The 27,276-nt window shown below is 40.8% G+C and overlaps 1 protein-coding gene across 1 annotated transcript in view; it reads right to left on the bottom strand.

Annotated features, from left to right (window-relative positions):
- Window positions 1-27,276, bottom strand: part of EGFLAM (EGF like, fibronectin type III and laminin G domains) — a 115,428-nt gene that overhangs the window by 38,555 nt on the left and 49,597 nt on the right. Inside the window, exons 4-7 of the mRNA XM_077281526.1 lie at window positions 26,408-26,434; window positions 23,334-23,451; window positions 14,800-14,935; window positions 10,156-10,322 (exon numbers count right to left, since the gene is read on the bottom strand). Of these exons, the coding sequence (XP_077137641.1) occupies window positions 10,156-10,322; window positions 14,800-14,935; window positions 23,334-23,451; window positions 26,408-26,434 (448 nt within the window). The remainder of the gene's footprint in view (window positions 1-10,155; window positions 10,323-14,799; window positions 14,936-23,333; window positions 23,452-26,407; window positions 26,435-27,276) is intronic.

The following is a 27,276-nucleotide window of genomic DNA, read 5'->3' on the forward strand; positions in this document are numbered from 1 at the left end:
GTATTGACTGACCACAAAAATTTAATTTACCTTGAGTCTGCCAGGCGCCTGAATCCTAGACAGGCGCGCTGGTCGTTGTTTTTCTCTCGGTTTAATTTTGTGGTGTCTTACCTACCGGGTTCTAAGAATGTTAAGGCGGATGCCCTTTCTAGGAGTTTTGAGCCTGACTCCCCTGGTAATTCTGAGCCCACAGGTATCCTTAAAGATGGAGTGATATTGTCTGCCGTTTCTCCAGACCTGCGGTGGGCCTTGCAGGAGTTTCAGGTGGATAGACCTGATCGTTGCCCACCTGGTAGACTGTTTGTTCCTGATGATTGGACCAGTAGAGTCATCTCTGAGGTTCATTCTTCTGCGTTGACAGGTCATCCTGGAATCTTTGGTACCAGGGGTTTGGTGGCAAGGTCCTTCTGGTGGCCTTCCCTGTCACGAGATGTGCGAGGCTTTGTGCAGTCTTGTGACGTTTGTGCTCGGGCCAAGCCTTGTTGTTCTCGGGCTAGTGGATTGTTGTTACCCTTGCCTATCCCGAAGAGGCCTTGGACGCACATCTCGATGGATTTTATTTCGGATCTGCCTGTTTCTCATAAGATGTCTGTCATCTGGGTGGTGTGTGACCGTTTCTCTAAGATGGTCCATCTGGTTCCCTTGCCTAAGTTGCCTTCTTCTTCCGAGTTGGTTCCTCTGTTTTTTCAAAATGTTGTTCGTTTGCATGGTATTCCGGAGAATATCGTTTCTGACAGAGGGACCCAATTCGTGTCTAGATTTTGGCGGGCATTCTGTGCTAGGATGGGCATAGATTTGTCTTTTTCGTCTGCTTTCCATCCTCAGACTAATGGCCAGACCGAGCGGACTAATCAGACCTTGGAGACATATTTGAGGTGTTTTGTGTCTGCGGATCAGGATGATTGGGTTGCTTTTTTGCCTTTGGCGGAGTTCGCCCTCAATAATCGGGCCAGCTCTGCCACCTTGGTGTCCCCGTTTTTCTGTAATTCGGGGTTTCATCCTCGATTTTCCTCCGGTCAAGTGGAATCTTCGGATTGTCCTGGAGTGGATGCTGTGGTGGAGAGGTTGCATCAGATTTGGGGGCAGGTGGTGGACAATTTGAAGTTGTCCCAGGAGAAGACTCAGCTTTTTGCCAACCGCCGTCGTCGTGTTGGTCCTCGGCTTTGTGTTGGGGACTTGGTGTGGTTGTCTTCTCGTTTTGTCCCTATGAGGGTTTCTTCTCCTAAGTTTAAGCCTCGGTTCATCGGCCCGTACAAGATATTGGAGATTCTTAACCCTGTGTCCTTCCGTTTGGACCTCCCTGCATCCTTTTCGATTCATAATGTTTTTCATCGGTCATTGTTGCGCAGGTATGAGGTACCGGCTGTGCCTTCCGTTGAGCCTCCTGCTCCGGTGTTGGTTGAGGGTGAGTTGGAGTACGTTGTGGAAAAGATCTTGGACTCTCGTGTTTCCAGACGGAAACTCCAGTATCTGGTCAAATGGAAGGGATACGGTCATGAGGATAATTCTTGGGTCACTGCCTCTGATGTTCATGCCTCCGATCTTGTCCGTGCCTTTCATAGGGCTCATCCTGATCGCCCTGGTGGTTCTGGTGAGGGTTCGGTGCCCCCTCCTTGAGGGGGGGGTACTGTTGTGAAATTGGATTCTGGGCTCCCCCGGTGGCCACTTGTGGAATTGTACTTGTGTGCATCATCCCCTCTGTTCACCTGCTCCTATCAGGATGTGGGAGTCGCTATATAACCTTGCTCCTCTGTCAGTTTCATGCCGGTCAACAATGTAATCAGAAGCCTTTCTGTGCATGTTCCTGCTACTAGACAACTCCCAGCTAAGTTGGACTTTTGTCCTTGTGTGTTTTTGCATTTTGTTCCTGTTCACAGCTGCTGTTTCGTTACTGTGTCTGGAAAGCTCTTGTGAGCGGAAATTGCCACTCTGGTGTTATGAGTTAATGCTAGAGTCTTAAAGTAATTTCTGGATGGTGTTTTGATAGGGTTTTCTGCTGACCATGAAAGTGCCCTTTCTGTCTTCTTGCTATCTAGTAAGCGGACCTCGATTTTTGCTAAACCTATTTTCATACTACGTTTGTCATTTCATCTAAAATCACCGCCAATATATGTGGGGGCCTCTGTCTGCCTTTTGGGAAAATTTCTCTAGAGGTGAGCCAGGACTGTCTTTTCCTCTGCTAGGATTAGGTAGTTCTCCGGCTGGCGCTGGGCATCTAGGGATAAAAAACGTAGGCATGCTACCCGGCCACTTCTAGTTGTGCGGCAGGTTTAGTTCATGGTCAGTATAGTTTCCATCTTCCAAGAGCTAGTTCTCATATATGCTGGGCTATGTTCTCTCGCCATTGAGAATCATGACAGGATGCCATCTCTTCAGCAGTGTCCGTTGTTGAGGTGGAGTTCTCCGATCACTGTCTGATTTCTTTTTCTCTGAATGTTTCAGAAACCCCTCGGATGGGAAGGGGACTATGGAAGCTGAATTCGTCCCTCTTGGAAGAAGCAGAGATAAGACAATCCTTTGAGGACTTTCTTCAGAGCCAGGTACCGCTTTTGGATCTCTGTAGCGATAAGTCAGAGTGGTGGGAGATGTTCAAGGATCGGGTTGCGAGTTTCTTCCGCCGGCTCTCGAGCCTCAGGAGCCTGAGCAGGTACCGCCTGTATCAGGAACTGAGGAGGAAACTCGAACATCTCGTCTCGGCTGGAGGTGACCGTGAGGAGATCTCCAGAGTGAAGTCTTTACTCAAGAGGTGTCAGTACGATAGGCACACATCTTTGGTTTTTGAGAGGGATTTCGGGAGGTACCGCTCGCCTGACCCCTACAGAAACTGTAAGATGTCAGTGAGTTGTAAGGTGGTGACAGGTTTGGTCGACGATACGGGTTCCCTGAACAGATCCAAATCAGGGATCCTGGAGGTGATCAGATCTTTCTACTCACACCTCTTGGGGAAGAGGGATCTGGATCGGAACGTGATGTCGGCTTTCCTGGCCGAGGCCATCCCTGAGCCAGGAGATGACCCCTCGCTTCACGTTTTGACAGAACCAATCAGGGAAGAGGAAGTGCGACTGGCCATTGATGGGCTTCGGCCTAAGAAATCGCCAGGTCCGGATGGCTTAACATCCGAGTTTTATAAGACATTTAGGGACTCCTTGGTCCCCCTCTTGACCGAGGTGTTTAACGAGTGTCTCTCCTCGGGCGCTCTCTCCCGGTCAATGAGGCAGTCGGCCCTGATTATCCTGTCAAAGGGTAAGGACCCGTCCCGTATTGAGAATTGGCGTCCCATAGCGCTTCTCAATACGGACCGGAAGGTTCTGGCAAAGGTGCTGTTCAAACGGCTGGTGAAGTTTGCACCCCGGCTCCTTTCGGGGGCCCAGCACTGCTCTGTTCCAGGCCGCAGTACGTTTAGTGCTGTGCTCGGTGTCCGAGAGGCAGTGGAGCAGGGCAGGGCAGGTCACTGGAAGGGGTACTTGCTGTCCTTAGACCAGGCGAAGGCTTTTGATCGGGTTAACCATGAGTACCTCTGGTCCGTCCTTCTGAGGTATGGTCTGCCTGGGGGGTTTGTAAATTGGCTAAAGATCTTGTACGCGGGGGCAGAGACTTTCCCGCTCGTGAATGGTTGGTCTGGCCGCCCTTTTGAGGTTGGGTCTGGGGTCCGCCAGGGCTGTCCATTGAGCCCGCTGTTATACGTGTTCGCGATAGATCCCCTTTTAAGGAGGATTGAGCGTGGACCGTTGGTGGGAGTCAGGATGGACCAGGTGGCCCCGGAAGCCACTCTGAGGGTGGTAGCGTATGCCGATGACGTCTCCCTTTTCGTGTCCTCGGGTGAGGAGGCGGAGTGGGTCATGTCTGAGGTTGATCGCTACTCGGAGGCTTCTGGGTCCAGAATTAATCAGGAAAAGTGTGAGAGTCTCTGGCTGGGAGGGGGAGACCCTAGTTTTGGTCTCCCGGACACTCTTCCAGAGCCCCAGGCATCGGCAAAAATCCTAGGCATCGAATTTGGCCCTGGGGACTACCCCCAGCAAAATTGGGAGGGCAGACTTAAGATCGCCGCCCAGAAGGTGGACCAATGGAAGGGTTGGTCTTTGACCCTGAGGGAAAGGGTTAGCCTGGTTAAGGGTTTTTTGCTACCCTTGTTAATATACCTGGGCAGTGTCTGCATGTTGCCAGAGCCGCTCTGGACACGGGTCTACAGCCTGTTTTTCCAGATGTTATGGGGAAATAGGCTGAACCTAGTCAAGCGGGAGGTCACATACCGCACAAGGAGACTAGGAGGGTTGGGTATGGTCAACCCAGTGGTGTTTCTAATAAACACTTTTGTCAAGACTAACATCGCCAACCTCTGGTCAGAGAGGGCTCCTCCGTGGGTATTCTCCTGCAGGGGATGGCTTCGACCCTTCATCCAGGAATGGGAGACAGGAGGGCAAGTGAAGGACCTGCGCACACGGGCATCTCCCTGCTTACGCTACCCCGGTTCTGAAGGTGATCCGCCGGTGGGGTCTGGGAATGTGGGAGATCAGGACCATGTCGAGGAAATTCCTTGACAGGAGGGTCCTGTTGACCCATTTCCAGAAGCCTCTGGTGCTCAAAGATTGCCCAAGTCGGGATCTGGAGGGTGGGCTGAGGTTATTGAATTCTACACGGGTCCCCTTGAAGTTTTGGGACTTGGCTTGGCGTTGCTTCCATGGGAAACTGTATGTAAGGGACAACCTGAAGTGTAGGAACTCCGATGATCGGGGTTGTCCCCGTGAGGGGTGTTGCGACACGCTGGAAAGCATGGAGCACTTCCTCCTTCAGTGTCCTTTTAATACAGGGGTCTACAACAGGGTGGGTGCTTCCATAGGCTGGCCTCGGCTGGCACACCTTTCCTATGCGGAGTGGGCGTATGGGGCATTCGGATCCCTGGGTGGCCGAGATTGGGGCACTTTATTTCTAGTCAGTTTAGTCGTCAGGTTTTACACGTGGAACGCACGGTGCTTAGTGTCAACTCAGCAGAAAATCCTCCCCCGGGATGAGGTTGTTAGGAACATTCTGGGTGGCCTGGTGAAGGTGCGCTCTCTGGAGTATGACAGGCTGGGTGCAGCGAGGGCCTCTCTTCTCTGGAGAGGGTTCTCATTTAATGTACCTAGGGCTTAGATGAGCAGGTAAATGATAGGGACAGGTAGATAGCTTCAGTAGGGACAGGTAGATAGTTAGGGACAGGATAGGGACAGCCTAGGGACAGTTAGGTAGGCACGCGGTGAATTAGGTAGGGTAGTAGGGTCAGGCAGGGAGAGACAGGGAAAGGTAGGTAGATGAATAGGGGCAGATGTCTAGACAGGTAGGGACGGCTGGTAGGGTAAGGATTGCTAGGGTAGAAGCCTGTCATCTCCGGTTTCCCGGTGGTGGGCTGGGGCTTTTCACTATCAGATTTTTGTTTTGCAGAAGTGAATTATTGATATAGGGCTCACAGGCACCAATCCTGGCTCTGGGTAAGTGTTGTATATAGAGTTATGTAGCATTGTATTGTAAGATGATGATTCTGTGGCTTACGGGGTTAATGCACCTGTCTTGTAAGCAAGAGGTTATGAGTTACTCGGTGAGCTTATTTTTGTATTGTGTGGGTTTGGTGGTAGGTTGTTTATAGTTGTGTTTGCTGTGTAAAAAAAAAAAAAAAAAATTAAAATTAAATAATAATAAAAAATATATATAAATTTAAAAAAAATCTTTTTGGGCGATGGACCAGAGTTTTCTTTGTCAGGTTTGGTATGAAGTGTGTATGTGCGTGTGTATTAATAAAATGTTTCTTCTCTCCTTGGGTGAGGTAACCTGGGGAGGAGGAATCAAAAAGTGAAAAGAAGAGTAAAGGACAGAAAACAACATAAAGAAAGAAAGGAAAGATGGATGAAGCTTCTCTGAGAAAGAAGAAGGCAGTTTGTTTTCTTTTGCAGGGTTGCTTTGACTGGGGGCAGTTATGCTGGACTCGGACTTTGCTTTGGACTGGGGGGGGTAATGTTGGACTCGGACAGTTGCTTTTGCTGGGGTTTTGATTTTTGCTATTTATTGTAAGTTTTGTATTTTTATAATAAAAGAGTTCACTACATACAGATTTATACAACCACCACTAGGAGGAGCTCACTACATACAGATTTATACAGTCACCACTAGGAGGAGCTCATTACATACAGATTTATACAGCCACCACTAGGGGGAGCTCACTACATACAGATTTATACAGTCACCACTAGGGGGAGCTCACTACATATAGATTTATACAGTCACCACTAGGGGGAGCTCACTATATACAGATTTATACAGTCACCACTAGGAGGAGCTCACTACATACAGATTTATACAGTCGCCACTAGGGGGAGCTCACTATATACAGATTTATACAGTCACCACTAGGAGGAGCTCACTACATACAGATTTATACAGTCGCCACTAGGGGGAGCTCACTATATACAGATTTATACAGTCACCACTAGGGGGAGCTTGCTACACTTGGATTTACACAGCTTGTATTCAACTCAGTGTAAAATCTCTGTTGCGCGAACTCGCCCTGGTGCTGGCGGCAGGCAAATGCTATCACTGTTTAATGAGCAGTTTTTCTGGTTCCCTTTCTCCACAGGTCCCATGGCAATTGTGCCTCCTGCACATGCTAAAAATGTAATTTTCTGCAAACCCCTTGTACATTTGGCTCAGTCGCGGCTCAGAGATATATAAACATAGGGAAACATTTCAGAATTTTTTTCAATCAATACAATGAGCATTGGAAGTGAATTCAATTACAGCGGCTATAATAGGCATTGTGCCGGACAAGGACGTAACGATTTCTCCAACAGGCTGATCGATGCCGACATCATGCCCCCTCCCCTTTATATTTGTTTCCTGCATTTATAACACGATGCTGCTTTTTCATATCACTGTGATGGATTGAGAGGCACAAGGCGTCTTCAATGGCCAGATTATTGAATGCAAACTACGTAATAGATTAGATCAGAAACATTAAGGCTCAGGCTCCACACAGAGTCGTGACAAAATTGAAGCATTACCGCTGTGTTGTGCCCTTTTTGAGCTCCCTAAAATGAAAATTATGGTTGTGCTTCAGTCACAGATGACCTAGGAGATATGGGGAAAGCATTTACAGAATTAGGGAGGGCAGCTCAATCACGCTGTAGAAAGGGAGGAAAGCACATGATTCTTTATGAACTGTAAAAGGAGAAAATCACTCCAGGAATAAATCTGTTCTGATATAGCAGAGCTAATAAAAACAGCATTATCCTGAGGACAAGGACTTCACGTCAAGAATGTATTCGGACGAACACCCGCACAAGAAAAATCGGAAAATGAATGAAAGCCTGAAGATTGCAACGTGAACCTTGGTGCACCTTGGGGCTGCACGCTGATTTTGGTCATGACACAATGTTTCAGGGTCAAGAATCGATTTATGCCGCTGTTACATTCTAGAATAATTCAGATGAAAGTTGCTTTTTTTTTTGCCACTTGCGACCCCATTCTTGTGAACCATTGAAATAATAAAGTCGTCCATAGATAAAGTGATCATATATCACCAGATTCCCGAAGAGCGTGAATTTGTAGGACAGAATTCAACTCCAAATGAAAACTTTTGAAATAGTTTAGAAAAAAAAAAAAGAAAATTGAAAAAGTTCTTTTCTTCCAGCGTTTGGAATAACAAGTCTCGTGGGAGAGATCTGCGTGTCCCCAAACACAGAAATGTCTATTACTATTTCTCTAGAAATGAGAATCGGTCTCAGGGGGGAAGCGGATCGTACGAGCGGGGTCTCCCGGGACTCCTTTTTTAATAAACTCTCTCTTCCTCCTTGTTATTCTCGTCTCGCCGATCCGTAAATCTACGTGAAGTTTTGTATCATTTTAATTTGCATACAATCAGAGGCCACGCGCGTCGGTGCCGCCACTTGCAGGCGTGTAAATAGGACGTGTTGTGCTGAAGCGTGCGGAATAATGAGTCACATCTGGATGCGAGGACGCCGTCGCCTTATTCCTTCTTCTAAAGACAAATTCAGTTGCCTCCTAGGCGGATAGGGCTTAGCGGATCTACCTGATCGCCGCCGTATTACGCCCACTCCTCCGTCTGTTTGGATTAGTACAGCAGGCGAAGGCAATGAACTGGAAACAGCCACATGACAGCCCACAAGCGCCTGAGATAACAATGTAGATGTAGCAAGCGCTGAAAGATACTTTGTTGCACACGAACAATCGCCTGTAAACAGCAGAAACACTACGCACGAACAATGGAACAGCAACCAAAGTTTCTTCGTCGAGTATTATTACCATTTACGTCATATCCGTAGAAATCACATAAGTAGGAAAAAGGGTCTTTTTAGTATTTTTAGGGCCGGTATGATATTATTATTGTGGCAGAAGAAGTGTTGGGGCAGGTACGAGGCGCATTGGTGGCCATGGACCGGATTCCTGCCAATTAATGGCTACTTGTTACATGTTTGCTGTAGCCAATCATTGGCCCCATTATGAAACTTTCAACGATTTGACATGTGGTCGATGTAAAAAAAAGTTTTAAAAACTTTGCAGCTTTGAAAGTTTTTAAAACTTTATATATAAAACTTTTATTTTTTTATATTTATAAATTAAAAAAATAAAGGCTTTGGACTTTGTCTTTAATTTATTATAAAAGGCACGGACGATCACCCTGAGCCATAGTCCAGAAATAACTAAAAAGCCAACATAAAAGCACAATAAGATCCGGGCGTCTGCCCCGACGAACCTTACAAGGCAACGAACTCTCAAGGATCCCGCGTCACTCACAAAGGAATGTCGCCTGAAATATTGTGCAAGTTTACAGTCTGCAAATTCAGCCGCGATGCTTAACGAGCGCAGCAATTAAAGCAAAAACAGTCATAGGAAAATAGAAAAAAAAAATAATAAAATACGTCGCCGACACATTCAGATACTTCTCTCATCTGTGGGGTAAATATGAAGGGTTTATAGGGAAGTTCCAGTCTGGAGGAGCCGTCACACCTCCCCCATCCGCCTGTTGTTCTCCGCAGCGTAATTCCATCTATTAATATTGCAAAGGGCGACAATGGCGATGGCTAGTGATCCAAATATAAGTCTCCGAGGAAGAACATGGAAAAGGTTTTGTATTTGTTCTCCAGCCTGTACAATGTTACCGCTACCTGAGATTTAATCATCTCTGCAAAAAAAAAAAACCCTAAAGAACATGGAAGCTAAAGGCAGCCGAGAGGTGATTCTGGCTTTAGAACACAATTCTCTGCCAAGCGAAAGTTGAAAAAAAAAAAAAAAAGTTTGTAAGAACAATCGATAGTTTTAGAAAATGTTCCGAATGTTTCCTTTTCATCTCCTCTTCTCTAGAGACGCCCGGATACCCTAGAATTTACTTCCTTACTTTAGTTACTTTGCTCTTAGCAATCCTACAAAACCTGCCTAATTAACTGCCTATAAGTCGATCATTAGACACATTAACAAATCTTCTTAAATACTTTAAACTTATCATCTGAAAATGATACATTGTTTCAATCTGGTTACAGGGGTTTTTGAAAAAATGTTTGTTTTTTTATATTATGAACTTTATTAAAAATATACTGTAGTAATCTATACACACAGTATACACAGGATCCACCAATCACATTAGGCAATGTCATTCGTTCCCCCTCCCGTCACATTGACTTTTGCACACGCACATTAGATGCTTCAATACAAAATATAGGGTCGAGGTGTGACCTTTGCGCCTAATGTATGTGTGTTATTTAATAAAACAGCAGGAAGGTAGAGTCTAAAAAAGCCCCAGTGGCCAAAGTGAGAATTGCAGGATTTTTTATTTTTAATACAGATTGTGATATGGAAAAAAAAATTGACAAAATGAAAAGAAGATATAATACATTTCACAAAAAACTGATTTAATTAGTAGGTCATTTTCTGATTACAAATTCCCTTTAAGAGGTGCATGCTTTTTAATCAATTTGGTTATGGGAAAGAGGGATTGGGCATGTTGAGTTTCAGCATGCCTGATTCTTCGATCCCTTTAGAGAGAGGAAGCTGCTAATGGAAATGGGGAATAAAACAGTCGGATAAACAAGTGGTTGAGAGACAGTGCTCTGTAATATACTGACACTTTATAATAAAAGTATAAACTATAAAAGTAACATCATTAAGACTTACGGAAAGTTCTGATGACTTCACTCGGCGAACTAAGCTGGCTGTCTCCGAAAGAGTTAACCGCTTTTATGGCAAATTGATAGGTGGTGTCCGGCGATAGACCCTTCAGCACCATGGAGTCCATCTGTACCTGGTCTGTAATAGCGACCCAATCACTGTCAGTATCCAGCCTGAGATAAAACAGAAGAAAAAGTAAGAGAAGAGCCACCGAGCCATAGGGATAAAGAGTATGTATGGGGGAAGGTGAGCATGGGGCTTCTAGGAGGACTCACAGGCTTTCTCTATTAGTGGGAGGGGGAATCAGGACTCACACCCATTTTTTATTAGTGGGCGGAAAAAGCAGGACTCACAGGCTTTTTTAATTAGTGGGTGGAGGAAGCAGGACTCACAGGCTTTTTTAGTGGGTGGAGAAAGCAGGACTCACAGGCTTTTTTAATTAGTGGGTGGAGGAAGCAGGACTCCCAGGCTTTTTTAATTAGTGGGAGGAGGAAGCAGGACTCACACGCTTTTTCAATTAGTGGGTGGAGGAAGCAGGACTCGCAGGCTTTTTTAGTGGGTGGAGAAAGCAGGACTCGCAGGCTTTTTTAATTAGTGGGAGAAGGAAGCAGGACTCACAGGCTTTTTTAGTGGGTGGAGAAAGCAGGACTCACAGGCTTTTTTAATTAGTAGGTGGAGGAAGCAGGACTTACAGGCTTTTTTAGTGGGTGGAGGAAGCAGGACTCACAGGCTTTTTTAATTATTGGGTAGAGGAAGCAGGACTCACAGGCTTTTTTAATTAGTGGGTGGAGGAAGCAGGACTCACAGGCTTTTTTAGTGGGTGGAGAAAGCAGGACTCACAGGCTTTTTTAATTAGTGGGTGGAGGAAGCAGGACTCAGGCTTTTTTAGTGTGTGGAGGAAGGAGGACTCACAGGCTTTTTAGTGGGTGGAGGAAGCAGGACTCACAGGCTTTTTCAATTAGTGGGTGGAGGAAGCAGGACTCACAGGCTTTTTTAATTAGTGGGTGGAGGAAGCAGGACTCACAGGCTTTTCTTGTTAGTAGGTGGGGAGGAAGAGGACTCACATGTATTTTTTATTAGTGGTTGGGGAAAACAGGTCTCACAGACTTTCTTTACAAATATTGGCAGCAGTTAAAGAGCTTTTAACAAGAAATTACCAAAACATTGAAATATAAGAAAGAAAAAAAAATCTAAGAGCCCTACTGAATCCACTATAGAAATGTGATGAATCTATAGCGGGAGAATATGCAAAAATATTGTGTGAAGAAATAGTTACAAATGGGAATTTATTACTTATCTACAAGTAAAGTAAAAATGAATAAGTCATCACCTTCTTTGGATTTAAAGAAAAAAGTAGCTAAAAACCACTTATTCAGTTATTCCTTAATAATTTCCATTTCTGAGAAGCGATTGGCGCCTATCACTGCATCTCCCCCCGGGGGGTTACACTGTTGGGGGAGGGGAATGTCTAATAAAGATTTTACATTTGGAAGAAGAAGCTTCCATTTACGTCACAGTCACAAAATCTGAAAACAAATAACGTTTTTAATGAACGTATTGTTCTTAGGAAGATGCTGAAAGCAGCAGATTACATCCAGGGGAGACAATTCCTCGCCGGCCTCGAAAGAGTCGACTTGTGAAACATTTGCAAGAGATACTACATCCATTTGCAGCCACTAAATGTGGACTTTCCCCAGGAGATCAAACAGAGATTTATACATCTCGGAGTCAAAAGATCGGTACACGAATTGTCCGGAGGAGCCGCCATGTCCAGGCTCACAGAAGGGGATTTTTTTATTTCCTCCACTTCATGGCAGAGCTACTCATCCTTCCCTCGGGGGATGGGGCTTGTCAATAGTTTTTCCCCTTTTTACCAACACTCTATTACCCTCATTTTGTTCCCATTCCATTTGTGGCTCCATAAGTGCTGGACCAAACAAAGAGATGGAATTTGCAGATTGACATAAATATGGGTGTTTCTGAACCATTTTATGATTGATAAGGAGATAGGTGTCCAATGAGAACCTGAGTAGGTGGTCTTCTTGTATTAGTACACTCCCCTGAGGATTTTACCCTCTAATGTAGGGGAATAATTGAAACTTGCAGTCTTTCTCTATGAGTAGGTGGAGGAAGCAGGACTCACAGGCTTTCTCTATAAGTGGGCGGAGGAAGCAGGACTCACAGGCTCTCTCTATAAAAGGGCGGACAAAGCAGGACTCGCGGGCTTTCTTTATAAGTGGATGGAGGAAGCAGGACTCACAGGCTTACAATATAAGTAGACGGCGGAAGCAGGACTCACAGGTTTTCTCTATCAGTGGGCGGAGGAAGCAGGACTCGCAGGCTTTTTATATAAGTGGGTGGAGGAAGCAGGACTCACAGGCTCTCTCTATAAGTGGGTGGAGGAAGCAGGACTCGCAGGCTTTCTCTATAAGTGGGTGGAGGAAGCAGGACTCGCAGGCTTTCTCTATAAGTGGGCAGAGGAAGCAGGACTCACAGACTTTTCTCTAAAAGTTGGTGGAGGAAGCAGGACTCACAGGCTTTCTCTATGAGTGGAAGGAGGAATCAGGACTCACAGACTTTCTTTATAAGTGGTCGGAGGAAGAAGGACTCACAGGCTTTATCTATGAGTGGGAGGAGGAAGCAGGACTCACAGGCTTTCTCTATGAGTGGGAGGAGGAAGCAGGACTCACAGGCTTTATCTATGAGTGGGAGGAGGAAGCAGGACTTGCAGGCTTTCTCTATGAGTGGGAGGAGGAAGCAGGACTCGCAGGCTTTCTTTATAAGTGGGCGGAGGAAGCAGGACTCACAGGCTTTCTCTATGAGTGGGAGGAGGAAGCAGGACTCGCAGGCTTTCTTTGTAAGTGGGCGGAGAAAGCAGGACTCACAGGCTTTCTTTGTAAGTGGGCAGAGGAAGTAGGACTCACAGGCTTTCTTTATAAGTGGGCGGAAGCAGAAAATTATCCTGTAAACATGATTCCCATAAATGACAGGAAAGTATGACATCTGTACCATATTACCCCTTATGGGGAACTTGGATATACATTGTACACGGAGGGTCTGCATGATTGTGTTCCTGATGTGGTTTATGAGATCTTCAGGGGCTATGATATTGGATAACATCGCTCCGAGCACTTTACTCTTCTTATTATAAAAAGTCATGTGTTATGTCTGTGAAGCATCTATATGGATTTAATACCTATATGCACCAAGCACCGTATGCATTTACATGGGCTCCACCACCATAGAGGACGTCCATATCCTCCTCTTGGTAAATTGATCCCCTAATCACATTTATAGTAATATGATACAGATGTAATTCTTTCCCCTCATCACTGGGAATCATTGTTACAGGAGAGCGGTAGTTATTATTTACCAGATCATTACTGTCGGTTACTATTGCTCCTTTTATGATCATGAGTATAGAATTGGCCCTTCTCTGTGCACTGTTATTTATTATTGTGGGGTTTTGTCCTTTCCGTCTCATTCACAATCCCAGTATGTTTGCTTTCTATATTTTTAAAGTGATTCCTTTTGTTGTTATTCAAATAAAGATTTGTTTTCATGCAAGCTGTATATGGGTCTTCTTCTTTTCTCTATAAATAGGTGGGAAAAGCAGGACTCAGACTTTACTTTCTCAATCAATGGGTGGGAGAAGCAGGACTCACAGGCTTTCTGCATAGTTACTTGGGAGAAGCAGGACTCACAGGCTTTCTGCATAGTTGGGAGAAGCAGGACTCACAGGCTTTCTGCATAGTTACTTGGGAGAAGCAGGACTCACAGGCTTTCTGCATAGTTACTTGGGAGAAGCAGGACTCACAGGCTTTCTCAATAAGTGGGAAGGGGAAGCAGGACTCACATGCTTTCTCTATAGTTAGCTGGGAGAAGCAGGACTCACATGCTTTCTCTATGAGTTCGTGGAGGAAGCAGGATTCACAGGCTTTTTCTATGAGTAGGAGGGGAAAGCAGGCCTCGCAGGCTTTCTCTATAGTTAGTTGGGAGAGTCAGGACTCACAGGCTTTCTCTATGAGTGGGTGGGGGAAGCAGGACTCACAGGCTTTCTCTAGTTAGTTGGGAGAAGCAGGACTCATAGGTCTTCTTTAGGAGTGGGCAGAGGAAACAGGACTCACAGGCTTTCCCTATATAAGTGGGACAAGCAGGACTCACAGGCTTTCCCTATATAAGTGGGACAAGCAGGACTCACAGGCTTTCTCAAGGAGCCTTTTACATTATTTTTACTTTTGAAAAATAATTGGCAACTGACCCCACAGTTCCCACCGAGTTACTCTTGTGGTATATAAGATCTGAGTCGGTCAGGGAAAGAAGGGCTAATAAAGCTTTTAAAAAAAGTTGCAATTTTTTAATACATTTTGCTGCTTTCTGTCAGTAAATGTAAACATAATTTTTTTGCACTCGGAAGAAAGAAAATGTACAGTTTTCTACAATTGTGTTTCAATAATTTTTATCAATTATTAATGTTTTTTTAATATATACATAAACAACTAAGAAAATAAGAAGGGGAAGGGAAATGTGGGAAAGGTAAGGCAAAATCTAGGGAATCCTCTGTGAGAGCCAAATCCTGAGCTATAGACTGATACATTTCACATCCAGCGATACATTGTGACAGAAGACAGACGTGCGCGGTTCACCAACCTCCTGTAAGCCACCGAGTAATACAGAATGGTGGAGCTGCCCGCACTGGCACCCGGCTTCCATGAAATGGCCACCTCTGCGTCTGACACCACCACGGCCAGCGGCTGCAATGGCGGATCAGGCACCAGGCACATATCTGTAATAAGAAGAGGTCAGCGGCGGCTTCTCCGAGCCCCATCAAGGCAAAAAGGTGTCATCTATGGACCAGAAGTGAATAACTACCGACTACCTGAGCCACAATGAACCCCCAGAGACCGATCACAGGTTCAATTTGTAGAGATTATTGCATCGAGTCATTACAGTCATCACAGATCATTTGTGAAGTACAACAGCGAAAATCAATTTATAAGGAGCGCAGTTATATTCTTGTACATAGGGGCAGTATTATAGTAGTTATATTCTTGTACATAGGAGCAGTATTATAGTAGTTATATTCTTGTACATAGGGGCAGTATTATAGTAGTTATATTCTTGTACATAGGAGCAGTATTATAGTAGTTATATTCTTGTACATAGGGGCAGTATTATAGTAGTTATATCCTTGTACATAGGGGCAGTATTATAGTAGTTATATTCTTGTATGTAGGGGCAGTATTATAGTAGTTATATTCTTATACATAGGAGCAGTATTATAGTAGTTATATTCTTGTACATAGGGGCAGTATTATAGTAGTTATATTCTTGTACATAGAGGCAGTATTATAGTAGTTATATTCTTGTATGTAGGGGCAGTATTATAGTAGTTATATTCTTATACATAGGAGCAGTATTATAGTAGTTATATTCTTGTACATAGGGGCAGTATTATAGTAGTTATATTCTTGTACATAGGGGCAGTATTATAGTAGTTATATTCTTGTACATAGGAGCAGTATTATAGTAGTTATATTCTTGTACATAGGAGCAGTATTATAGTAGTTATACTCTTGTACATAGGGGCAGTATTATAGTAGTTATATTCTTGTACATAGGGGGCAGTATTATAGTAGTTATATTCATGTACATAGGGACAGTATTATAGTAGTTATATTCTTGTACATAGGGGGCAGTATTATAGTAGTTATATTCTTGTATATAGGAGCAGTATTATAGTAGATATATTCTTGTACATAGGAGCAGTATTATAGTAGTTATATTCTTGTACATAGGAGCAGTATTATAGTAGTTATATTCTTGTACATAGAGGCTGTATTATAGTAGTTATATTCTTGTACATAGGAGCATTATTATAGTAGTTATATTCTTGTACATGGGGAAGTATTATAGTAGTTATATTCTTGTACATAGGGGCAGTATAATAGTAGTTATATTCTTGTACATAGGGGCAGTATTATAGTAGTTATATTCTTGTACATAGAGGCAGTATTATAGTAGTTATATTCTTGTATATAGGGAGCAGTATTATAGTAGTTATATTCTTGTACATAGGGGCAGTATTATAGCAGTTATATTCTTGTATATAGGGAGCAGTATTATAGTAGTTATATTCTTGTACATAGGGGCAGTATTATAGTAGTTATATTCTTGTACATAGGGGCAGTATTATAGTAGTTATATTCTTGTACATAGGAGCAGTATTATAGCAGTTATATTCTTGTACATAGTAGCAGTATTATAGTAGTTATATTCTTGTACATAGGGGGTAGTATTATAGTAGTTATATTCTTGTACATAGGGGCAGTATTATAGTAGTTATATTCTTGTACATAGGAGCAGTATTATAGTAGTTATACTCTTGTACATAGGGGCAGTATTATAGTAGTTATATTCTTGTACATAGGGGGCAGTATTATAGTAGTTATATTCCTGTACATAGGGACAGTATTATAGTAGTTATATTCTTGTACATAGGGGGCAGTATTATAGTAGTTATATTCTTGTACATAGGAGCAGTATTATAGTAGATATATTCTTGTACATAGGAGCAGTATTATAGTAGTTATATTCTTGTACATAGGAGCAGTATTATAGTAGTTATATTCTTGTACATAAGGGCAGTATTATAGTAGTTATATTCTTGTACATAGGAGCAGTATTATAGTAGTTATATTCTTGTACATAGGGGCAGTATTATAGTAGTTATATTCTTGTACATAGAGGCAGTATTATAGTAGTTATATTCTTGTATATAGGGAGCAGTATTATAGTAGTTATATTCTTGTACATGGGGAAGTAATATAGTAGTTATATTCTTGTACATAGGGGCAGTATAATAGTAGTTATATTCTTGTACATAGGGGCAGTATTATAGTAGTTATATTCTTGTACATAGAGGCAGTATTATAGTAGTTATATTCTTGTATATAGGGAGCAGTATTATAGTAGTTATATTCTTGTACATATGGGCAGTATTATAGTAGTTATATTCTTGTACATAGGAGCAGTATTATAGCAGTTATATTCTTGTACATAGTAGCAGTATTATAGTAGTTATATTCTTGTACATAGGGGCAGTATTATAGTAGTTATATTCTTGTACATAGTAGCAGTATTATAGTAGTTATATTCATGTATGTAGGGGCAGTATTATAGTAGTTATATTCTTCTACATAGGAGCAGTATTATAGTAGTTATATTCTTGTACATAGGAGCAGTATTATAGTAGTTATATTCTTGTACATAGGAGCAGTATTATAGTAGTTATATTCTTGTACATAGGGGGCAGTATTATAGTAGTTATATTCTTGTACATAGGGGCAGTATTATAGTAGTTATATTCTTGTACATAGTAGCAGTATTATAGTAGTTATATTCCTGTACATAGGAGCAGTATTATAGTAGTTATATTCTTGTACATAGGAGCAGTATTATAGTAGTTATATTCTTGTACATAGTAGCAGTATTATAGTAGTTATATTCTTGTACATAGGAGCAGTATTATAGTAGTTATATTCTTGTACATAGGGGGCAGTATTATAGTAGTTATATTCTTGTACATAGGAGCAGTATTATAGTAGTTATATTCTTGTACATAGGAGCAGTATTATAGTAGTTATATTCTTGTACATAGGGGCAGTATTATAGTAGTTATATTCTTGTACATAGGGGCAATATTATAGTAGTTATATTCTTGTACATAGGGGCAATATTATAGTAGTTATATTCTTGTACATGGGGCAATATTATAGTAGTTATATTCTTGTACATAGGGGCAGTATTATAGTAGTTATATTCTTGTACATAGGAGCAGTATTATAGTAGTTATATTCTTGTACATAGAGGCAGTATTATAGTAGTTATATTCTTGTACATAGGGGCAGTATTATAGTAGTTATATTCTTGTACATAGGCGCAGTATTATAGTAGTTATATTCTTGTACATAGGGGCAGTATTATAGTAGTTATATTCTTGTACATAGGAGCAGTATTATAGTAGTTATATTCTTGTACATAGGGGGCAGTATTATAGTAGTTATATTCTTGTACATAGGCGCAGTATTATAGTAGTTATATTCTTGTACATAGGGGCAGTATTATAGTAGTTATATTCTTGTACATAGTAGCAGTATTATAGTAGTTATATTCTTGTATGTAGGGGCAGTATTATAGTAGTTATATTCTTGTACATGGGGCAGTATTATAGTAGTTATATTCTTGTACATAGGAGCAGTATTATAGTAGTTATATTCTTGTACATAGGGGGCAGTATTATAGTAGTTATATTCTTGTACATAGGGGGCAGTATTATAGTAGTTATATTCTTGTACATAGGGGGCAGTATTATAGTAGTTATATTCTTGTACATAGGGGCAGTATTATAGTAGTTATATTCTTGTATGTAGGGGCAGTATTATAGTAGTTATGTTCTTGTACATGGGGCAGTATTATAGTAGTTATATTCTTGTACATAGGAGCAGTATTATAGTAGTTATATTCTTGTACATAGGGGGCAGTATTATAGTAGTTATATTCTTGTACATAGGGGGCAGTATTATAGTAGTTATATTCTTGTACATAGGGGGCAGTATTATAGTAGTTATATTCTTTTACATAGGGGCAGTATTATAGTAGTTATATTCTTGTATGTAGGGGCAGTATTATAGTAGTTATGTTCTTGTACATAGGAGCAGTATTATAGTAGTTATATTCTTGTACATAGGAGCAGTATTATAGTAGTTATATTATTGTACATAGGAGCAGTATTATAGTAGTTATATTATTGTACATAGGAGCAGTATTATAGTAGTTATATTCTTGTACATAGGTGCAGTATTATAGTAGTTATATTCTTGTACATAGGGGCAGTATTATAGTAGTTATATTCTTGTACATAGTGGCAGTATTATAGTAGTTATATTCTTGTATGTAGGGGCAGTATTATAGTAGTTATATTCTTGTACATAGAGGCAGTATTATAGTAGTTATATTCTTGTACATGGGGCAGTATTATAGTAGTTATAGTCTTGTACATAGGAGCAGTATTATAGTAGTTATATTCTTGTACATAGGGGGCAGTATTATAGTAGTTATATTCTTGTACATAGGGGGCAGTATTATAGTAGTTATATTCTTGTACATAGGGGGCAGTATTATAGTAGTTATATTCTTGTACATAGGGGCAGTATTATAGTAGTTATATTCTTGTATGTAGGGGCAGTATTATAGTAGTTATATTCTTGTACATGGGGCAGTATTATAGTAGTTATATTCTTGTACATAGGAGTTAGGAGTAGTATTATAGTAGTTATATTCTTGTACATAGGAGCAGTATTATAGTAGTTATAACTACTATAATACTGCCCCCTATGTACAAGAATATAAATTCTTGTACATAGGGGGCAGTATTATAGTAGTTATATTCTTGTACATAGGGGGCAGTATTATAGTAGTTATATTCTTGTACATAGGGGCAGTATTATAGTAGTTATATTCTTGTATGTAGGGGCAGTATTATAGTAGTTATATTCTTGTATATGGGGCAGTATTATAGTAGTTATATTCTTGTACATAGGAGTTAGGAGTAGTATTATAGTAGTTATATTCTTGTACATAGGGGGCAGTATTATAGTAGTTATATTCTTGTACATAGGGGGCAGTATTATAGTAGTTATATTCTTGTACATAGGGGGCAGTATTATAGTAGTTATATTCTTGTACATAGGGGCAGTATTATAGTAGTTATATTCTTGTATGTAGGGGCAGTATTATAGTAGTTATATTCTTGTACATAGGGGGCAGTATTATAGTAGTTATATTCTTGTACATAGAGGGCAGTATAATAGTAGTTATATTCTTGTACATAGGAGCAGTATTATAGTAGTTATATTCTTGTACATAGGGGCAGTATTATAGTAGTTATATTCCTGTACATAGGAGCAGTATTATAGTAGTTATATTCTTGTACATAGGAGCAGTATTATAGTAGTTATATTCTTGTACATAGGGGGCAGTATTATAGTAGTTATATTCTTGTACATAGGGGGCAGTATTATAGTAGTTATATTCTTGTACATAGGGGGCAGTATTATAGTAGTTATATTCTTGTACATAGGGGCAGTATTATAGTAGTTATATTCTTGTACGTAGGGGCAGTATTATAGTAGTTATGTTCTTGTACATAGGAGCAGTATTATAGTAGTTATATTCTTGTACATAGGAGCAGTATTATAGTAGTTATATTCTTGTACATAGGAGCAGTATTATAGTAGTTATATTCTTGTACATAGGGGCAGTATTATAGTAGTTATATTCTTGTACATAGGGGCAGTATTATAGTAGTTATATTCTTGTACATAGGAGCAGTATTATAGTAGTTATATTCTTGTACATAGGGGCAGTACTATAGTAGTTATATTCTTGTACATAGGAGGCAGTATTATAGTAGTTATATTCTTGTACATAGGGGCAGTATTATAGTAGTTATATTCTTGTACATAGGGGCAGTATTATAGTAGTTATATTCTTGTACATAGGAGCAGTATTATAGTAGTTATATTCTTGTACATAGGGGCAGTATTATAGTAGTTATATTCTTGTACATAGGGGCAGTACTATAGTAGTTATATTCTTGTACATAGGAGGCAGTATTATAGTAGTTATATTCTTGTACATAGGGGCAGTATTATAGTAGTTACATTCTTGTACATAGGAGCAGTATTACAGTAGTTATATTCTTGTACATAGGGGCAGTATTATAGTAGTTATATTCTTGTATGTAGGGGCAGTATTATAGTAGTTATATTCTTGTACATAGGGGGCAGTATTATAGTAGTTATATTCTTGTACATAGAGGGCAGTATAATAGTAGTTATATTCTTGTACATAGGAGCAGTATTATAGTAGTTATATTCTTGTACATAGGGGCAGTATTATAGTAGTTATATTCCTGTACATAGGAGCAGTATTATAGTAGTTATATTCTTGTACATAGGAGCAGTATTATAGTAGTTATATTCTTGTACATAGGGGGCAGTATTATAGTAGTTATATTCTTGTACATAGGGGGCAGTATTATAGTAGCTATATTCTTGTACATAGGGGGCAGTATTATAGTAGTTATATTCTTGTACATAGGGGCAGTATTATAGTAGTTATATTCTTGTACGTAGGGGCAGTATTATAGTAGTTATGTTCTTGTACATAGGAGCAGTATTATAGTAGTTATATTCTTGTACATAGGGGCAGTATTATAGTAGTTATATTCTTGTACATAGGGGCAGTATTATAGTAGTTATATTCCTGTACATAGGAGCAGTATTATAGTAGTTATATTCTTGTACATAGGAGCAGTATTATAGTAGTTATATTCTTGTACATAGGGGGCAGTATTATAGTAGTTATATTCTTGTACATAGGGGGCAGTATTATAGTAGTTATATTCTTGTACATAGGGGGCAGTATTATAGTAGTTATATTCTTGTACATAGGGGCAGTATTATAGTAGTTATATTCTTGTACGTAGGGGCAGTATTATAGTAGTTATGTTCTTGTACATAGGAGCAGTATTATAGTAGTTATATTCTTGTACATAGGAGCAGTATTATAGTAGTTATATTCTTGTACATAGGAGCAGTATTATAGTAGTTATATTCTTGTACATAGGGGCAGTATTATAGTAGTTATATTCTTGTACATAGGGGCAGTATTATAGTAGTTATATTCTTGTACATAGGAGCAGTATTATAGTAGTTATATTCTTGTACATAGGGTCAGTACTATAGTAGTTATATTCTTGTACATAGGAGGCAGTATTATAGTAGTTATATTCTTGTACATAGGGGCAGTATTATAGTAGTTATATTCTTGTACATAGGGGCAGTATTATAGTAGTTATATTCTTGTACATAGGAGCAGTATTATAGTAGTTATATTCTTGTACATAGGGGCAGTATTATAGTAGTTATATTCTTGTACATAGGGGCAGTACTATAGTAGTTATATTCTTGTACATAGGAGGCAGTATTATAGTAGTTATATTCTTGTACATAGGGGCAGTATTATAGTAGTTATATTCTTGTACATAGGGGCAGTATTATAGTAGTTATATTCTTGTACATAGGGGCAGTATTATAGTAGTTATATTCTTGTACATAGGGGCAGTACTATAGTAGTTATATTCTTGTACATAGGAGGCAGTATTATAGTAGTTATATTCTTGTACATAGGAGCAGTATTATAGTAGTTATATTCTTGTACATAGGGGCAGTACTATAGTAGTTATATTCTTGTACATAGGAGGCAGTATTATAGTAGTTATATTCTTGTACATAGAGGCAGTATTATAGTAGTTATATTCTTGTACATAGGGGCAGTATTATAGTAGTTATATTCTTGTACATAGGGGCAGTATTATAGTAGTTATATTCTTGTATATAGGGGCAGTATTATAGTAGTTATATTCTTGTACATAGGAGCAGTATTATAGTAGTTATATTCTTGTACATAGGGGCAGTATTATAGTAGTTATATTCTTGTACATAGGAGCAGTATTATAGTAGTTATATTCTTGTACATAGGGGCAGTATTATAGTAGTTACATTCTTGTACATAGGAGCAGTATTATAGTAGTTATATTCTTGTACATAGGAGCAGTATTATAGTAGTTATATTCTTGTACATAGGAGCAGTATTATAGTAGTTATATTCTTGTACATAAGAGCAGTATTATAGTAGTTATATTCTTGTACATAGGGGCAGTATTATAGTAGTTATATTCTTGTACACAAGGCAGTAGTAAAAAATTGGAGCCGACTAACCAAAAATATTAGCCTTAAAATGTATTACTTTATTTAGGTCGGAATTTGACATTAAAATGCCAGTCTTGGGATATGTCAGTAATAATAATAATAATAATATTAAGTAAATTAACATATTACTGTTTTGGGACATGTTTTTTTCCAACAGGAATCACTTTTCGCAGTTGACCTTGTACATTGGCTAATGCAATTTGTTATCTGTCCACCCCTTTGTACCTGGGATGCCCCTATGTATATGTTAGATTGCCATTAGAAGTTGTGTTGTCAGGACCATGTGTACCGGGGGCTACATTTCTGGAATCTTTACTTGCTGGCACACTTGGTTAGTTTCGCTCTTACCTGCTGATAACGTCGATACATCTCTTGGCATACTCGCCCTTCCTTTACCTGCCCAGCTATAGGCTCCGACACTAACACGATGCAGAATTCCGGGCTGTAGATTGCCGAGGACGACTTTCTAATCGGAGAGATAAGAATATTAATATCACAATATTACAGCTCTGTAAGGAAGGAACTGGAAATAAGCTAGACATGTCAGTTGTATCCAGTGCAGACAATGCTCTGGGAGCGAAACATCCCGGACTAAAGACTGATACATTGTAACAATCCAGCAGAGATTTGTGCAGCGGCTGCTGATGAGTTTCGTTCACAGAGCATTGTCTGCACTGGATACATTGTATCCGATTCTCAGCTGAGAAAAGAGCCAACTGTTTCTACATTGCCACCTCTGAATGGAAACCAGAGCGCTATTATTCACTGACAGCAGGTGAAGGAAATGGAGGCAATGACATTTTTTCCAGTGTTGTGCAAAAGTTTTAATTGGTGTGTAAAAAATGCCGCACAGTAAGAAGCTTTCAAAAATCTAAGTGTTAACAGTTTTTTTTATCAATTAACAAAATGCAAAAAAGATCAATTCAATCCCATCAGTATCTGGTGACTGCCTGTCGCCTCCATCATCAGTAGCTGTTGGCCCCCCGTCATCTTCATCATTAGTATCTAGTGACCACCCGTCACCTCCATCATCGGTATCTGGTGACTGCCTATTGTCTCCATCATCAGTATCTGGTGACTGCCCGTCACCTCCATCATCGGTATCTGGTGTCTGCCCGTCCCCTCCATCATCAGTATCTGGTGACTGCCCATCGCCTCCATCATCAGTATCTAGTGACCACCCGTCGCCTCCTTTATCAGTATCTAGTGACCACCCGTCGCCTCCATCATCAGTATCTGATGACTGCCCATCGCCTCCATCATCAGTATCTGGTGACTGCCCATCGCCTCCATCATCTGTATCTAGTGACCACCCGTCGCCTCCATCATTAGTATCTAGTGACCACCCGTCGCCTCCATCATCAGTATCTGGTGACTGCCCATCGCCTCCATCATCAGTATCTAGTGACCACCCGTCGCCTCCATCAGTATCTGGTGACTGCGCGTCGCCTCCATCATCAGTATCTGGTGACTGCCCGTCGCCTCCATCATCAGTATCTGATGACTTCCTGTCGCCTCCATCATCAGTATCTGGTGACCGCCCGTCGCCTCCATCATCAGTATCTGGTGACTGCCCGTCACCTCCATCATCGGTATTCGGTGACCGCCTGTCGCCTCCATCTTCAGTATCACTGAGGATGGAGGTGATGGGTGGTCACCAGATACTGATGACGGAGGTGACGGGCAGTCACCAGATACTGATGATGGAGGCGACGGGCGGTCACCAGATACTGATGATGAAGGCGATGGGCAGTCACCAGATACTGATGATGGAGGCGACGGGCGGTCACCAGATACCGATGATGGAGGTGATGGGCGGTCACCAGATACTGATGATGGAGGCGACGGGCGGTCACCAGATACCGATGATGGAGGTGATGGGCGGTCACCAGATACTGATGATGGAGGCGACGGGCGGTCACCAGATACCGATGATGGAGGTGATGGGCGGTCACCAGATACTGATGATGGAGGCGACAGGTGGTCACCAGATACTGATGAGACTTAGATTTCTCTTTTGTTCAATCACTTTTGCATTTTGTCATTTGACAAATTGATTCTGTGTGAAAGCCTCCTTAGTTTGTTGCATTTTTCCACAGAACTGTATATTTTTTAAGTCTTATATCAGAAGACATAATATCGCATACAGAACATTACAGTAGTTGCAGTACCAGGGACGACCACAAGGAGGCGATACATTACTCTTACTTGAAAAACATAGGACAGAGGACATTCTGTCACCCCAGGTGTAATCCTTCAGACATTTATGACATACCCACAGGACCAGGGGACCCTCACTCAATAGCAGAATGGGGGTCCGCTAACCCCTATTTTCCCATTTGTATGCAGAAGGCCAGGAGTTGGCAAACAAAAGTCAGAGGACCCCCATTATGCTGACAGGAGGGGGTCCAAGTGATGGTACCCGCATCTATAAGGCATTTATGGCACATAGGTTTAGGATAGAAATAGCCGATTAAATAAAATAATTAAAAAGTAAGTGAAAAGTGAAATCAGAGTGATGCAGATGGATACATTTTAGGACACAAGTGAGATCTTGATTCTTTGCATTCTGATATTCTACATTGTGGCAAATGAGAAAAGGGGCCATAGCAAAGATTAAACTGCCCCCAATACTGTATGGTGCAGGTTATTGCAAAATGTCCTGAGACCCCAGCAAACCCCTAGAGCTAAGCTGACATTTTGCAAAAAATTAAAGAATGACAAATGAATTACTTTTCTTCTCCTCTCCAACCCTTTTATCGAAGTGCTCTATGGATATGGAAACCTTTTTTTCTCATCTAAATGCATACATTTTTTGGCTAAAAATACATTTTGCAATTAGGTTTAATTAAAAATGATGCATCCTTTCTGTTCCATGTCCTTTGTGCTGCTCGGTCTATTGCTGGCTACAGAATGAGTTAACCAAGGATCAGTCAGTGAGCTCCTCATGACGACGGGAGTTTGTAATTCTTCTATCTGTCTGTTACTCGGCTCCTCTCAGCTGATTTATGACCACATCAAAGTTCAGTTCTCCATTTGATGTGGCCCGTGGTCATAAATCAACTAAGAAGAGCTCAGGAAAAGACAGATAAAAGAGTTATAAAGGCTCCATCAGAACGAGCTTCCTGACAGATTCTTATTAAATCTGCATGGAAACAAAAGGCTTAAAAGCCAAATGGTGGAAAATATTTTAATAAAACCTTAGGACAAAAAGTTATTTTTTTTTAGCTCAAAAGGTTGAAAAAAACTTTTCCATGAAAAAGTCGATAAACTTATTTTTTCCTATTCTATCGGCTTAGAATGCAGCTCTTCTATAGACGGGAGCGCAGCACAGGTTCTCCCGCATGGCACATATGGTCCGTCATCAGCATCTAATAATAATAACCCTTGATAATAATATATAATAATAATAATCTACTTACAAACATTTCTATTGCCTCCAGTTGCTCCTGAAATAGAAACAGTTTGTTTATTGTTTTATTAAATGTATCAAGTTTATTAAATAGAAACTGTAGCGAGATCTCTACATGAAGAATTCTGTGTCCAGACTGTGAGTGCAGCTGCTCTCTCTGCCCCTCTCACAGCAAGATGTCTCAGGACCTCTGCGCAGGAACAGAAGGAGCTGAAATACTATACTAATGAGGTCAGCAAGCTACATTTTGGCTTTTGCCTGTCTCCATCGTTTCCAATGAGTGCATCCTAGAGAGAACAGTGCCCAAGACAAGCTCAGGAGCTAATTTGGAGCAGAATTCCTACTTGTGCTCGGTCATTAGAGAGCCGCATTATGACTGCAGCTATACACATTGTGGCTCTTAATGCCTTCCTGACCATATAACTGAAATATACATGAAATGGACAGTCATATGTCGTCTCCTATCACACCATTACATTCCTCCCTCCTAAAATATGGTCGTCCCCAACCATAACAGTCCCTACAGTTTTAGAAGCTCAGTCTCTGGCTGGGCTTCAAAGGAGACCATCAATTTCACTAAATGCTGCAAAACTGTTGCATTGCAGTATATAAAACAAGAGGTCAAACAATGACAGGTTCAAGTTGTATAGGGGGACTAAATAAATAAAGTACAAAATGATTTATAAAAAATAGAAAAATAATACAAAAAAAAGTTTGTATCCTTCTTCTTTTTCCCCAGTTCAACAATAAAGAATTTAAAAAAAAAAATCAAAAACATATTCAATCTCACTGCGTCCATAAAAGTCCAATCTATCAAAATACGTTAGTTAATCCATACAGTAAATGATGAAAATATATATATTTTTTTTACATAATTCA

Source organism: Ranitomeya variabilis, chromosome 1, assembly GCF_051348905.1.
Source record: "Ranitomeya variabilis isolate aRanVar5 chromosome 1, aRanVar5.hap1, whole genome shotgun sequence".
NCBI classification, from domain to species: domain Eukaryota; kingdom Metazoa; phylum Chordata; class Amphibia; order Anura; family Dendrobatidae; genus Ranitomeya; species Ranitomeya variabilis.